Source organism: Lactuca serriola, chromosome 1 (genome assembly GCF_051521515.1).
Source record: "Lactuca serriola cultivar US96UC23 chromosome 1, Lser_US96UC23_V15, whole genome shotgun sequence".
NCBI classification, from domain to species: Eukaryota; Viridiplantae; Streptophyta; class Magnoliopsida; order Asterales; family Asteraceae; genus Lactuca; species Lactuca serriola.
The window spans coordinates 42,148,499-42,162,133 of NC_136408.1; the positions used below are offsets into that span (position 1 = coordinate 42,148,499).

Sequence of the window (13,635 nt, forward strand, 5' to 3'; positions counted from 1 at the left end):
AATCGAAGTGATTGGTCTTATTATTATTATTACACTAGGTTTATATCTAATTGCAATTGGGAAATAAATTGTATACTATTTGGGTTTGAGGCTTTGGCAACAAGATTTTTGTATGTTTGGAAGTTTGATCTACGTGTAAAAAATAATTTATAAAAACTATTCCTATCATTTACTAGTCCTTGTGTAGTTTTTTTTTATAAAAACTGTCATATGTTTTTTTTTTGTATGTTGGGAGGTTTGGTCCCTTTGTAGAAAATAATATATGTAGATTAATTATAAATTAGAACATAGACATGTAGATGTTGATTTTGAAAGTATATTACTACATGAAAATTGACTATACGTGCAATTTACTATAATCAATATAATAAAATACTTTATGCTTATAAAAGTATAAATATATACATGCACCCCAGTTTAAATAGAAAACTCGATTTTTAGAACTAGTAGGCATCATTTGTAAACCTTAAGAGTTAAAACTTATTAGCCTTAAATCAGTCATAATTCGTAATAGAAGACATAATTATCGTGTGTAAGCCTTCCAACTTATTAGCTTAAATCAGTAGCAATACGTATACAATTGGCATCTTTATCTTGTTTCTTTAAATCATCTTTCTGTTTTATCTTCTGAATATCACTAAATCCTCGATAGAAACAATATTGTGAAAATTGCAACAAGAATTGTAGGAAGTTTTGCCAATGAATACGCAGCCTCGTTTTTCCCTATCACAAAAATGTCACATTAGTAGCAAAATGAAAAATTGGTGGTACATCAAAAGTATATTTCCAAACCATTATTTATATATACGTGGACTATGTTTTATTTCTACAAGATCAAATTAGTCAAATAAATTTTTTAGCTTAAAATAAAACCTACGAACATTTTAAAAATCAACTAATAATAGTATAGTTTTAAAATTGTGATAATATTTTCTTATAATTACTAAAAAAATGTTTTTAAAACTACTTACCACCAGGTCCAGGTGAGGCGACACTGCTAGGTGGCGACGGCGGTGGGCCGAGACCGAGGCGGTTACAATCTCCATCCAAATAGCCTGCGAAAACGAGAGCAAATTTCAGATTTCAGAGTTTGAATCCTCAAAAATAGAAACAAGAGGAAAATTAAATGACGATTCGGAATTATTCGGTTACATTGTTTCATGCAAACGAATTCCGGATTGTTGAACAAATTAGCAGCACGATCGTGACATTGACAATAGTGTCCGGTTCCGGTTGAGTTCACCACACAGTCGCCATCGCCACACCAAACTAAGTTACAAGCTGTAATCAAATCATGCGTCGAGATTAATTAATTAAAGTCATCGGAAAATAGAAAGATGAAGGATGAGAATCAATTGATCGATGCTTACGGCTGGTGAAGTTAATCGGTGGTGGAAAAGGCGGCGTCGGAGGTTGTGTACCACCGCATGAGAAATCCAGAGTACCTGCATGTCAAATCAAACTTATGAACTATCAGATCAGCGATAATTAATCATATACGAAACAAGAGATCATCGATCGATTATTAGGTGATTTCAATGATTTATTTATGTGTAAATGAGGGAGACTAACAGTTAGGGATGATGCAGGCGCCAAAGGACATAGGTCCGACTTGGATAGTCTTCCAGCCAGGATTACAGTCGCAATGAAATAGCAGCCCTAATAGATCAGGTACACACTTCCCTTCTCCACAGGTTACGTTTGTACACGCATCTGTTTTTTATCAAACACACCACAACCCACATTATCTTACCTTATTTAAAAATTGCTTTGTATATATTAATTAGGAGCATGATGAGGTGGCATTGAAAACGTAATACTACAAATTAGTTTAAGAGTAAAACATTTATAGTCGTGGTGATACCTTGAAGAGAGTAGGAAAAAAAGGCGGAGAGGCATAAAAGAAGTAAGAAACACGAGTTTGAGTTTGAGGTCATCGGAATATAACAAACAATCAAACTTGTGTAACTACTTCTCAGACTGAATCAACAAGTAATTGACATTAATTAAGATTTAAGACCGGTTGTTGATTAGTTTTATACCCAAAGACGTACAATGACAACATCATTGTAAGGTTCACCAAGAATGGACTTGGGCGGGGCTAGCCATGAGTTTAAACTTTTCTGTTTTTTTAATGTCGATTCAGACATTCTAATAATCACAGCATTTAGGCAGTTTAAGATGCCAAACCAAACACAAATTAACAAATTCACAAAGAAAGAAAACAAGAAAAAAAATTCCATGTTTATGTTTCCCATCATTAGAACCATTACAGATGGAATTTTACTGCGTCACATATGTGTACGTTATGGAACAATAGGAAGATTACCTTAACGGTAGATGTTGCTATGAACCAGTGATTTTTCTTTTTTGTGTGTTTATTTATTTTGTTAATGGGTTGATTTGAAAATGCTTTTGCAGAGTTTTAGCGTGCGTATTTAGATCCCTCTGGTGAGTTAATGTTTCAACCGGAATGGATAATAATAAACCATATCGTGAATTTAGCATGTTAGAAGTGGGGTACATGCACTCCGCTTGAATTGGCCAATCACCTATATATACATAAGAATGAAGAAAAAAAATAAAAAGTTCTAGTTTGGCCCCAATAAAAATAGAATTCTTTTAGAGTTTCTTCTTATCATTTTCATTTTTATTTCTATTTTTTACATATCGTTATCATTTTTGTTGAAAAAAAATAGAGATACATATAATGGCATATCACTAATTTTTCTTTTATTTGGCAATTTATGAAAAGAACCTCAAATATTATTGTGCTTTATTATTATTATTATTATATAATGCACCCCGGTAAAATTATTATCTGGATATTTGGGGCGTGTCAAGGTTTGAACCTTGAACCTCCTGTGTAAATTACCACATCTCAACCATTAGGCTCTCATTACGAGGAGTAAATGGAACAATTATGTTCCCATCAAGTTGAATATATTGGTTTCGAGATTTTCTCTTAACCAAATTCCACACGTGTTAGACTTGCTAAGGGATCGACTTAGATTCAACTATTTGCCCTCTTTGTGATGATTCTTCCAAAACTATGATTCATCTTTTCATTTTGAGTATGTCGTTCATTGATATTTGATATCCCACCGGTAGATGGGAGGATATTCAATGTCCCAAGTTGATAGTATGATCAAGTTGGCAGATATTGTGAGGCTATAAGAAAGTTTGAAAATGTCTTGATGCGGTCATTATTACTATTTTTTTGGGCTTGTTGGAAACATTGCAATAGCGTGATATTTGGAACTAGGGGTGTTCAAAAATATCCGCATCCGAAATATCCGATCCGAAAATCCGATCCGAAATTTCGGATATCCGGATTTTCGGATATCCGAATTTCGGATATCCGATTTTTCGGATTCAGATACGGATAGTGAATTTATAAAGTTTCGGATATTTCGGATATCCGATATCCGAAAAAAATAATTTTTCTTTATTTTTTTAATATTTTAAAATGAGAAATTAGAAACATTGACATGTTTAATGGACTAATGTTCCCTACCATTTTCAACTTTTTCGTGATCATTCTTTCCAAACTTTTATTGCAAACATTTTCATTTACAATTGTTATATATTTGTTTGTTATAATCCTGGTTCGTTGGCTTATAATCAAAAACTATTAAGTAAATGCTACATATATTTATTTGTTGTTATCGATATATTCATCTATGTCGCAAGATTTAACATAGTTGCTATTATCAATTTTAAGAGTTGCGGTGATTTTACGGGTCGGATGTTCAGATTTGGATATTTATTTAAAACTAATGAAATTCGGATATCCGGTTTAATATCCGAATCCGTATCCGAAATTTCGGATATCCGAAATTTCGGATACGGATTCGGATATCAAAAATCAACTATCCAAATTTTCGGATATCCGGTTTTGAACACCCCTATTTGGAACGGTGAGTTCATATTGTCTCAAATTCTTACATTGGATTAGTAATAGACAAAAAATTGATTGAATTGGATTGCCTTTGCTTCTTTAACTTTGTAATGTTTTTACTTGCACCTTGCTAGTTTTTAATATAATTTTATGTTCCAAAAAAACAGCAATCACCAACATATAGTGGGTTAAAAAAGAGAATACTTCATATTTGGCGTACCCAAAAAATAATGGAGACATGCAAAACAACCAAACCTAAAAAATCGAATTTTTAAACTCAATTAGTTTTTGGTTGTTAAGAAAAAAAAAACAAATTTTTATATTAGCTTGATTTTAATTTAATTTAAATACCAAAAAAACAAACCAAACTACAAATGCAATTGATTAACATGTTACATGGGTTCATGATTTCCATCAATAACTACGATATTAACATACATTTATGTCGTCATTATTAAGTTACTTTTTTTTAAACCTTATCAATATGCGTAACTAAAAACACAAAAAATCAAAAAGCAGAAAAATAAAAAGCTAGAAAAAAAAAAAAAAATCATCGGTTGCAAATGTTAAACCACATGTTATATACCAATTAACGAAAAAAAAATCACTATTAATTTTGTGCATGTAATGTACCCTTTTTCAAACTCAGAAACGAATTTTTTTTTTGTTTGATTTTGGTTCTAGCCAAAAACCAAACCATGTCACCCCTAATAAATCACAATGTTCTCAGATCAAAAAGTAATGTCCGCACTTAGAGACCATTTTTCACAACATGACAACCAAAGAATTTTTCACAATTGGCAATAACATACAATACACATCACACGAAAAAAGGTTTTGGGTTATTTTTGTTAGGCAGATCCGAATTCTGAAAACCATTTTTCATGGCGTTCAATATCAGCTGCAGAAACACTAGGTTGGACTTTGGTAATGGCTTCTTCAAAATCACACATGGCAATTGGATCTTTTGCCATATCATCTTTAGACATGTTTTTAATTTCTTCACGAGTCTTTCCTGCTATCTTACGCCGCATTCCATTTAACGAAGCATCTCGGCATACATTTGTCAAATCATCACCACTATATCCCTCCGTTCGACGTGCCACATCAGCAATGTCCACATCAGCAGCTACCTGATAATGTCAATGATATACACAAAACATAGTAGTGGATTCAGTAGTCACTCTGCCAAAAACATGTATTTTACAATAACCATGCTGATAAAATTTAACAAAAACAAATAATTTACTATAATTGAGGTATTTCAATGCAATTTGGGTTTTTTTCAGTTTTAATATTTAAAAATATGCTGAACCTAAACATTCGGTTTTGGTTTTTTTGCACATACAGAAATGATTTTACCTCAACCGTCTTCAAATTAATCTTTATAAGCTCTTTTCTGCTCTCAAAATTTGGGAGGGGAATATATATACGCTTTTCCAAACGCCGCCTGAAACCCCCAGAAAGTAAAAAATTCTTATTGTAGAAGCAAAATACAGGATAAGGGTAAAAAAGTAATTTTGTATATGATTAGCTTTAGACCTTAGTGCTTCATCTATATCCCATGGAAAATTTGTAGCAGCCAAAACCATTACTATTTTGCGACTACCATCTTCATTTGTGCCTGCGTTGTTTACACCATCCACCTGAACTAGAAGTTCAGATTTAACCCTTCTAGAAGACTCATGTTCCCCTGAAGCCCTGAAAATATGAAAGAAATCATGATTTTGACAGATTTTAAATTAAAGGGAAAAGAAAAAACCAAAAAAGGTCTTACCCACGAGAAGTGCAAAGGGAATCAATCTCATCAATGAAAATTGTGCTTGGGGCATAAGCTCTGGCCAGGTCAAACAAGCATCTGACCATGCGCTCACTCTCTCCACGCCATTTTGAAGCCAAAGTAGCTGAAGAAACATTAAAAAATGTGGTCCCACATTCCGTTGCAACCGCTTTAGCCAGTAATGTTTTCCCAGTGCCAGGTGGACCAAACATAAGAACACCTTTCCATGGCCTCCTAATCCCCTAAAATTCCAAGTAACAATCAATGGAAATACCACACATAAGCACAAGGAATGAATCTATGATTATAATGTAAACAAATGTAAGTGTGTTGCTATTATGTGTAAGGACATGTACGTACTCTAAAAGGATAAAAAAGAAAAATACGACATTCAAAGCAACTACTAGAGCTTAATCCAACAATACTACATACCTGAAAGTAATCAGGCATCAATAAAGGTAGAACCACAGCTTCCTCTAGAAGTCTTTTTGCTTCGTTCAAACCTGCAACATCTTCAAATCTTACTCCAGGGGTGTTCTCTAAGACATCCCTTTCAAGCATTGCAGCCAAGTCATGATCAGGCCCCTCATACTGCCCTCGTTTTGATGTGTGCTCTTCACCATCTCCATTCTGATGATTGCAAGATAATGTGCATAAGAGTGAGAGAGAGCACTAACAAATATTACTGAAACCAACAATGTTAATTATTATGCAGTGAAACTTACCATGGAATCATCCTTTGAAGAATTTGGCTTCCCTGAGCCACTGCCTTTTTTCCCAGTAGTTGATGCACGAACTCCCGAGTTAACCCTACTAGAAGCACCAGCTTTTCCTCCACGAGCAGTGGCTCCACCTCTGGTAGTACTAGTAGAACCCCGAGCCCAAGCTCCATCTTGTGGTGATTTCCTTGCACCCCCTACTCCAACTTTTACAGATCTTCTATTTGATGTGTCTCGACTGGGTGGTCTCCACACATCAGGATCATGATCATCCATTGGAGCACCAGAAGAAGTTGGGTACTCATCCAGTGGTTCAAACACAAATGATGATTTATTTGTAGATATAGGAGGTGAAGACGCCCTTCTACCCATTGAAGTCTCCTTGAAAGATCTCTTCTCAGAATCCAATTGTTTCACAACTTCTGTCTCCTCTGAAAGAGCTTTTTTCACATTCATCCACTTTGATCGAACCAGGGGATCATCAAGGGAGTTCAAGTGCCTATGACATGAACCAAAAACATCTTTTAATCGCTACCGAGTGATTAGTTTCCAATTAGGAAAGCAGTAGACAAAAATCTCGAGTATATAAGTTACAGAAGCGTCACAGAAGATCAAGTACCTAATGTGGAAATCATAATGTCTATGAAAAACACTAATCATGTAATAAATCAAACAAAATGCATAAACTCATATTTCAACCACAAAGAAATGAAGTGAAAATATCTCGATTCGGTCAAGCAAATCCAACAGTTCGTTCTATTTCAACTACAAACCTTCTGATTCTTCACATAGCTAATACCTATTAACTCGATTTTAATATCTAACGACAATGTGCATCAGTGCGTGCTGATGAGTCTATATTTGAGCTAAATAACAAGAGAGAAGTAGATACTTGTTGATCTGAGCGATGGCGCCATCGAAGAAGATAACGGAGGTATCATAGAGACCTTCAAGTGCATATTCTCTAGCTAATTTCAAATGATCTTGTAATCCTGCAAGCGATGCCCCTGCCATGTATAATCAACCGCGCTGCTGTCACACAAAAAGTTAAATCCTAGGGTTTTTCTTATAAAGTTCTCAAAGGAATCGATTCAAATTAAAGCAAGAATACTTCAACGATCTTGAGATGAACGGAAACATAATTCAAATCTCCATTTGAATGTAAAGTTATCCAAGAAACATGAGTGAAGAAGAAGAGTTTGGGGAAGATGACGGCGACGTTTAAACGGCCGAGAAACGGGCAAATATTAGATGCGCTTTCGCAATCCGTTTCTTTGTAGTTAGTTGTCCACGTGTTTCACAAAAGCACTAATAAAAACTTATTAGTGAATTTTATTTCCAAACTTACGCGTTAGTAAAAATATTTGGCGGAAGTAGCGTTCCACAAGTTCTAAAAAACTAGTCGTACCTTCGTCATGGTGTATCATGGTTTTAAAATTTGTATCTCCTATCAAGTTTTATTAAAACACCGTCTTAACTCATATATGTATATAAAAATAAATAATAGTTGAAAATACATATAAAAATATTAATTGTATACAAAATTATCGCGTTATGTCACGCCTTACAAACGAGGTGACTCGTCAACGCTCAAAAGAGCTTGAGGCTTGACATTGTCGTCAAGTCACGCCTTACGCTATCTAGAACCTTGTATTTCAATAGTGACTTTGAGTTTATGCTCTTTTACAAAGTAAACCCAACCCTCAAGAGGATTTTACAGAAAACTTCCCACACATGGAGCCTAATTGAAAAGAGACAAATTTAACATCTCTAAAGATTTGAACTTCTGACTTCGAATTCACATAAGTATCAAACTCGGTGCATCAATCTATCTAAGTTGGACATTTCGTGCATAAAAACAGTTGTTATAAATCAATAATTTAGACTACACATTATGCTAGTATATTGTCGAGGGTATTCATATATGGCAAGGGTTGTTGGCGGTATTCATATGTGGCAAGGGTTCGTGCATAAAAATAGTTGTTATAAACCAATTGTGTGTGTGTGTGAGAAAGTGAGAGAGAGAGAGAGGGAGAATGATATATATATATATATATATATATATATATATATATATATATATCATTCTCTCTCTCTAACACACACACAATTGGTTCTTAGTTCATCTAAAACACGCCTTAACTTTCTACATTGATAAGCAAGAATGACAAGGTTGAGGTGGAGCTCAGTTGGAGTGTGGTGTCATTGGCACCATATGGTTTAGCCATATAAAATTATACGATATACACAATGCTTGAAAGGTTGTCATATCATCATCGTTTCCCCATTACTTACTAAAGGGATGGTGTTTATATCCCTCACGTCATAAAAAGGCGCCAAGCAAAAGAAATAGTATACATGATGAAGTGTGACCACGGTCATGAGAAGCCACTATGTGTCAACATCATGTTAGGGGCGGCGGTGTGCACATTATGGACAAGCAGTCACCTCGGCACCATGCCCATAGTATAGTGAGTATACATACAACTTAAGAGTTAAGTTCTAATAGCCAATACATGGTTTAAACTTAGCCTATATTGATCCATTTAATTGTGTGTTAGCAAAATGACCATTTTTTGTGTTAAATAAATGTATTTGACCAACTTTTTATTACATTATCAAGATCATTACTAAGTTAGGAACAAGGCGTTCTTGATTATGAGGTAATACATAACGTATGTTTTTTCTCATTTGCACCAAATTTTTCTTAAAAACTTTCTTTATGTGTGAAATGGTAATTTCAATACATTCTCATTTATCGACTATCTTTCTTTAACTTTTTCAATCAAATGTCATCTTTTAAGTGTTGGTATCGTATCTACTTCTCATTGTTATGTCTATGTAACTTTTTTTTGTTAGACTTCAGTAAAAATACAAAGCATTTAATTTCTTGAAATCCAAAATTGTTATTGTTCATAGTTGCCATCATGATAAGTTGGAATCTACATTTTCATCCCAGTTGTCATTTTTGTAGTCAACATTTGGGTCTTTTATTTCGATCTAATCAAACAAAGTTATGTTGAAGTTGTCCACATACATATTTATTCTCTTATTATTTAAATGGGCACACTCAATAAACTCCCTATAATCATTATCATTTTGGATGATATTCAACCCCAACCTCACTCAATGTTTCTTCAGGAAGACAAAAGTAAACAACATCGGCTCACTTTCTTATAAGCTTTTCAACAAAATTCATGAAGTTAGAGCCCTATCCCACTGAAATCAACATCTCGGACATATGTTTTGTCTGGATCAAAATACACAAATGGTTTGGGGGAGTATTCCATTGTCGTGGAAATCAACAATTAGCAAGGCGGTGTGTTTTACATCTCTTGTCGTTTCTCTATTCAACTTTGTGATTGATCAAGAAGGTTGAGTAATGGAGATTTGGTTTGCATAATTGACGGTGAGTAATGGAGGGTTTTGGTGTAAGTGTGGAGGAAACGTGTCATAATACATATTTTTTAAAGTGATAATAACTAAAAAGAGTAATATAATTTTCGATTTGTAAATATTTGGTTGCTGAGTTTTTTTCCGTCCACATTTACCCCCTTCAACTTGTCGAACTGTACACATCTAGTCCTTATGACTGGCTACTCTAGGAAAGCAGGAAAAAAATAACTTAATAGGGTAATATATTTCTCACTTTGTAGACATTTAGTCCTTAATATTTTTTTTGCACATTTAGTCCTTAATATTTTTTTGTTGCAAAATAAGTCATTTTTGTTTTGTACACATTCAATACTTATGATCGGTTTCATTAGGTTTTTCTTACAACATCCTACGTGGGACAATCATTAATAAGGTGTTCGGAGTTGTTGATGTTTATGGCCACAACAACCTTGGTTGTTTGGTTGCTTAGGTCTTGTGGTTAGGCTTAGATCATGTGTTCTGAACGTCGTAACTTCTTGACACCATCTCAAATTTTAACGATAGATATATCCATGCGTTCATATTTAAGTCTATTACAAAATTCATTTAAATTACTCCCGTTAAAAGTAATATATTTTTATTTACGATTTTTATATTCATGCGTTCTTTATGAATGTATGTATGAACGTTTTTTTAATCGTAAGTAAATATATAGTACTTTTAACGGGAGTAATCTAAGAGAAAATTTTAATAAACTCAAACACGAACGTGTGGATATAAAGATCGTTAAAATCCGAGATCGTATGAAAAAGTTACGACGTTCGGAACACAAAACCTAATCCAAACCTCGAGACCTAAGTAACCAGACAGCCGAGGTCATGGTGGCAGTAAGCATGAACAACCCTAAACACCTTATTAATGATTATCTCGGGTAGGATGTCGTGAGAAAAAACCTAAAAAAATTGTGTGTAAGTACTGAATATCTACAAAAACAACAATGACTTATTTTGCATCAAAAAAAAAATTAAAGACTACATGTGCAAAAAAAAATATTAAGGACTAAATGTATATAAAATGATAAATGTAATACCCTACTAAATTTTTCCGAAATACCTAGAGTTGTCGGTCATAAGGACTGAATGTGTACAATTTAACAAGTTGAAGGTGTAAATGTGGATGAAAAAGTAACCAAATGTGTACAGAGCAAAAACTATATTACCCTTTTAAGTCATTGTCTTTTTTTTTTAAACAACCATATATTAAAAAGAAAGATTTTAACAAGAAACTATAAGAGAAAAGACAATTTACAAATTGTCTAAAAGGTTTGCAACCAACAAACCCAATTTCTAGAACATTTACTATTTCTATTACAATACTACCAAAAAGAAAAATTCATTTATCAAATCAACAATTTCATATTTCTTGATCTTATTACCCACAAAAATTTGATCGTTTCTTGAACGCCAAAGGTACCAAAATCATGGTATAAACCACCGCATCAATGACTACATTTTTTTCACGGTACAAGGGATATAGTCAATTGAATCAAACATAGCTCTAGCCGAGACATAACATGTTGGGTAAGAATCGAGCCATCTAAACACTGCATCCCACGTGCTAGCTGCCACCTCATATTTGTAAAATAGATGATCAAATTTCTTGATTTCCAACGCACAAACAAGACATAAAATAGACGGAATATCAATTCCTCGTTTGTCTAAGTTATCCCTAATAGGAAGTTGATCAAAAAGAAAATGCTATACTAACTTGTTGACCTTTCTAGATACAAAATGGTTCCACGTAGTAAGCATGTCACTCGAAGGTAAAATATGATTATCAATCCATCTTCTTGTACCCGCTACGAAAATTCTTTGGAATCTCCTATATCCAACCTCCATTTCTCTTCACTATCCGACAAACTGATACTTTGAAGAACATGAAGCATATCATTTAATTGTGTGGTCTCCTCTCCACCTCTAATTTCTTGACGCTACTACCACATACACCCAGTTTCATTCCTTCTCTCAAAAACCGTCCGATCACAATTTGTATCAAGCTCAAAAGGACATGAAAAAGAGCATAACAAAAGTTGACCACCCACACACATATCACTCTAAATTTTGATCAATTAACCATTACCATGTCTCATCTTCGAAACTGAATGATTATAATATATTTTTCCTCCAAACGATAAATGGAGCTAAGGATACAAGCCCACGACCCAACCGCTTTAGCCCTATACTGACCCATCTCGAGCCCACCTTGATCATCATAGAAAGCTTTAACATTTAATGGTATACCGAAAATATATGTAACGACCCAAAAATCAAGGGTAAAAATTTTATTTTTAGTATAGCTAAAACATTGATACCATTTATTTCAAACATTTCGAAACATCGTTAATTAAAATATTTATCAGAGTTCATCCCAAAATCATTCAATGCGGAAAACATAGGTGTGTGCATTGCGATCAATCCGAGCCCTTCTTTTCCAAATCGATGATACCTGAAACCAAAATTGTAAATCGTAAGCACAAAGCTTAGTGAGTTCCCCAGAGCATACCCCACACACAATCCACATAATACATATCATATTAGTTATAAAAGCTACATATATCACATAAGCCATATCAATCACATAAGCCACACATATAATCATATAAGGAAGTCGTGGAAACCCTCAAAGGTCTTACTCCGGGTGCCATAGGAACCCCCTCATGGTCTTAGCCCACTGTCATGGGAACCCCACCATGGTCTTCCATAACTACCAATCAAACCACACAACACATATAGCTAATTGCCATGGGAACCCCCACATGGTCTTAGTCTATTGCCTCGGGAACCCCCCTGAGGTCTTCCCTGCAAAGGTCATACTAGCAGAGCACATAATCAACTAGCATATAACATATCATAAAATGGTCCGACCTTGGTGCCTTAGACCCATTAGTATGGTGAGGAGACTCACTTAGCACTGCTGAAGTCCCGCAGTTAAAACTCTAGCTGCTGGTTGACAGGTTCCCGAACTGTCAATCATCAAAACGACACCCAATTAATAATCGGGTTCCAATACATAACCATAAATCTACATTTGGGGTAAATGGACCATTTTACCCCTAACCTATCTTGGTTCACAACCAAGGCCCAAACTCACACTCTGAAGGCCCAAAAGCCCAATAATCAACCAAGGCCCAACATATGAACCAGATTTCCAAATTGGGCTCAAACCTCTACATGGGCTTATTTTAAGGCTCAACCAATTATTCTAGTCCATATGATTGTTCTTGAATGGCCCATTATTGGCCCAATCACCAAAGCCCAATAGAAAGGCCCAACTTAAGGCCCAAGTGAAATTAGTGTTTTCAAATAAAAAGATGATTAGGGTTAAGTGTTTCTCACTTAATCCATTAAGGAATTAATCCATTAAGTCCATCAATCTATTGGGCAAATCATATAGTGGTCGACTTAATACATAATCCCAATCCGGTCATCCAACATGCGTGTCCCGACAACCCATAATCCTTATAAACAAAATTAGGGTTTTCTTAACCCTAATTAGGGTTTCTAACCCAATCACAACCCAATAGGCCCAAAACTAAGTCTTTAGATCAATTAGGGTCTCACTAGGCCCACTAGGGTCTCATAATGCCGATTAGGGTTTCATAGGTTGGGCACTACTCGCTACCACCTCAGGTAGTGGTGGTCTACGGCGGCTCGCGGCGGCGGCCACCACCTCATGGTGGTGGTTATGGTTCTAGTCCATTTGTCTAAGCATCCCAAACGATATCCAAACACAAAAAAGCACACCGTCACCCAACACGACAGCTGGTGGCGACAGGAGGCGGTAGCCACCACCTCACGGTG

General features: G+C 34.9%; 2 protein-coding genes across 2 annotated transcripts; both read right to left on the reverse strand.

Moving 5' to 3' along the window:
• Nucleotides 1-431: 431 nt before the first annotated feature.
• LOC145068162 (uncharacterized) lies at nt 432-1,701 on the reverse strand. Its single transcript, XM_079015140.1, has 5 exons — nt 1,573-1,701; nt 1,371-1,445; nt 1,153-1,281; nt 972-1,055; nt 432-723 (listed from the first exon to the last, which is right to left on the reverse strand). Exons 1-5 carry the CDS (start codon nt 1,601-1,603, stop codon nt 638-640), a joined length of 405 nt encoding a protein of 134 aa, XP_078871266.1. The 5' UTR covers nt 1,604-1,701; the 3' UTR covers nt 432-637.
• A 2,835-nt stretch (nt 1,702-4,536) lies between these two features.
• Nucleotides 4,537-7,681, reverse strand: LOC145085584 (katanin p60 ATPase-containing subunit A1-like). Its single transcript, XM_079023530.1, has 7 exons — nt 7,293-7,681; nt 6,407-6,899; nt 6,114-6,311; nt 5,679-5,923; nt 5,444-5,602; nt 5,264-5,351; nt 4,537-5,034 (listed from the first exon to the last, which is right to left on the reverse strand). Exons 1-7 carry the CDS (start codon nt 7,412-7,414, stop codon nt 4,753-4,755), a joined length of 1,587 nt encoding a protein of 528 aa, XP_078879656.1. The 5' UTR covers nt 7,415-7,681; the 3' UTR covers nt 4,537-4,752.
• Between the last annotated feature and the right edge of the window lie 5,954 nt (nt 7,682-13,635).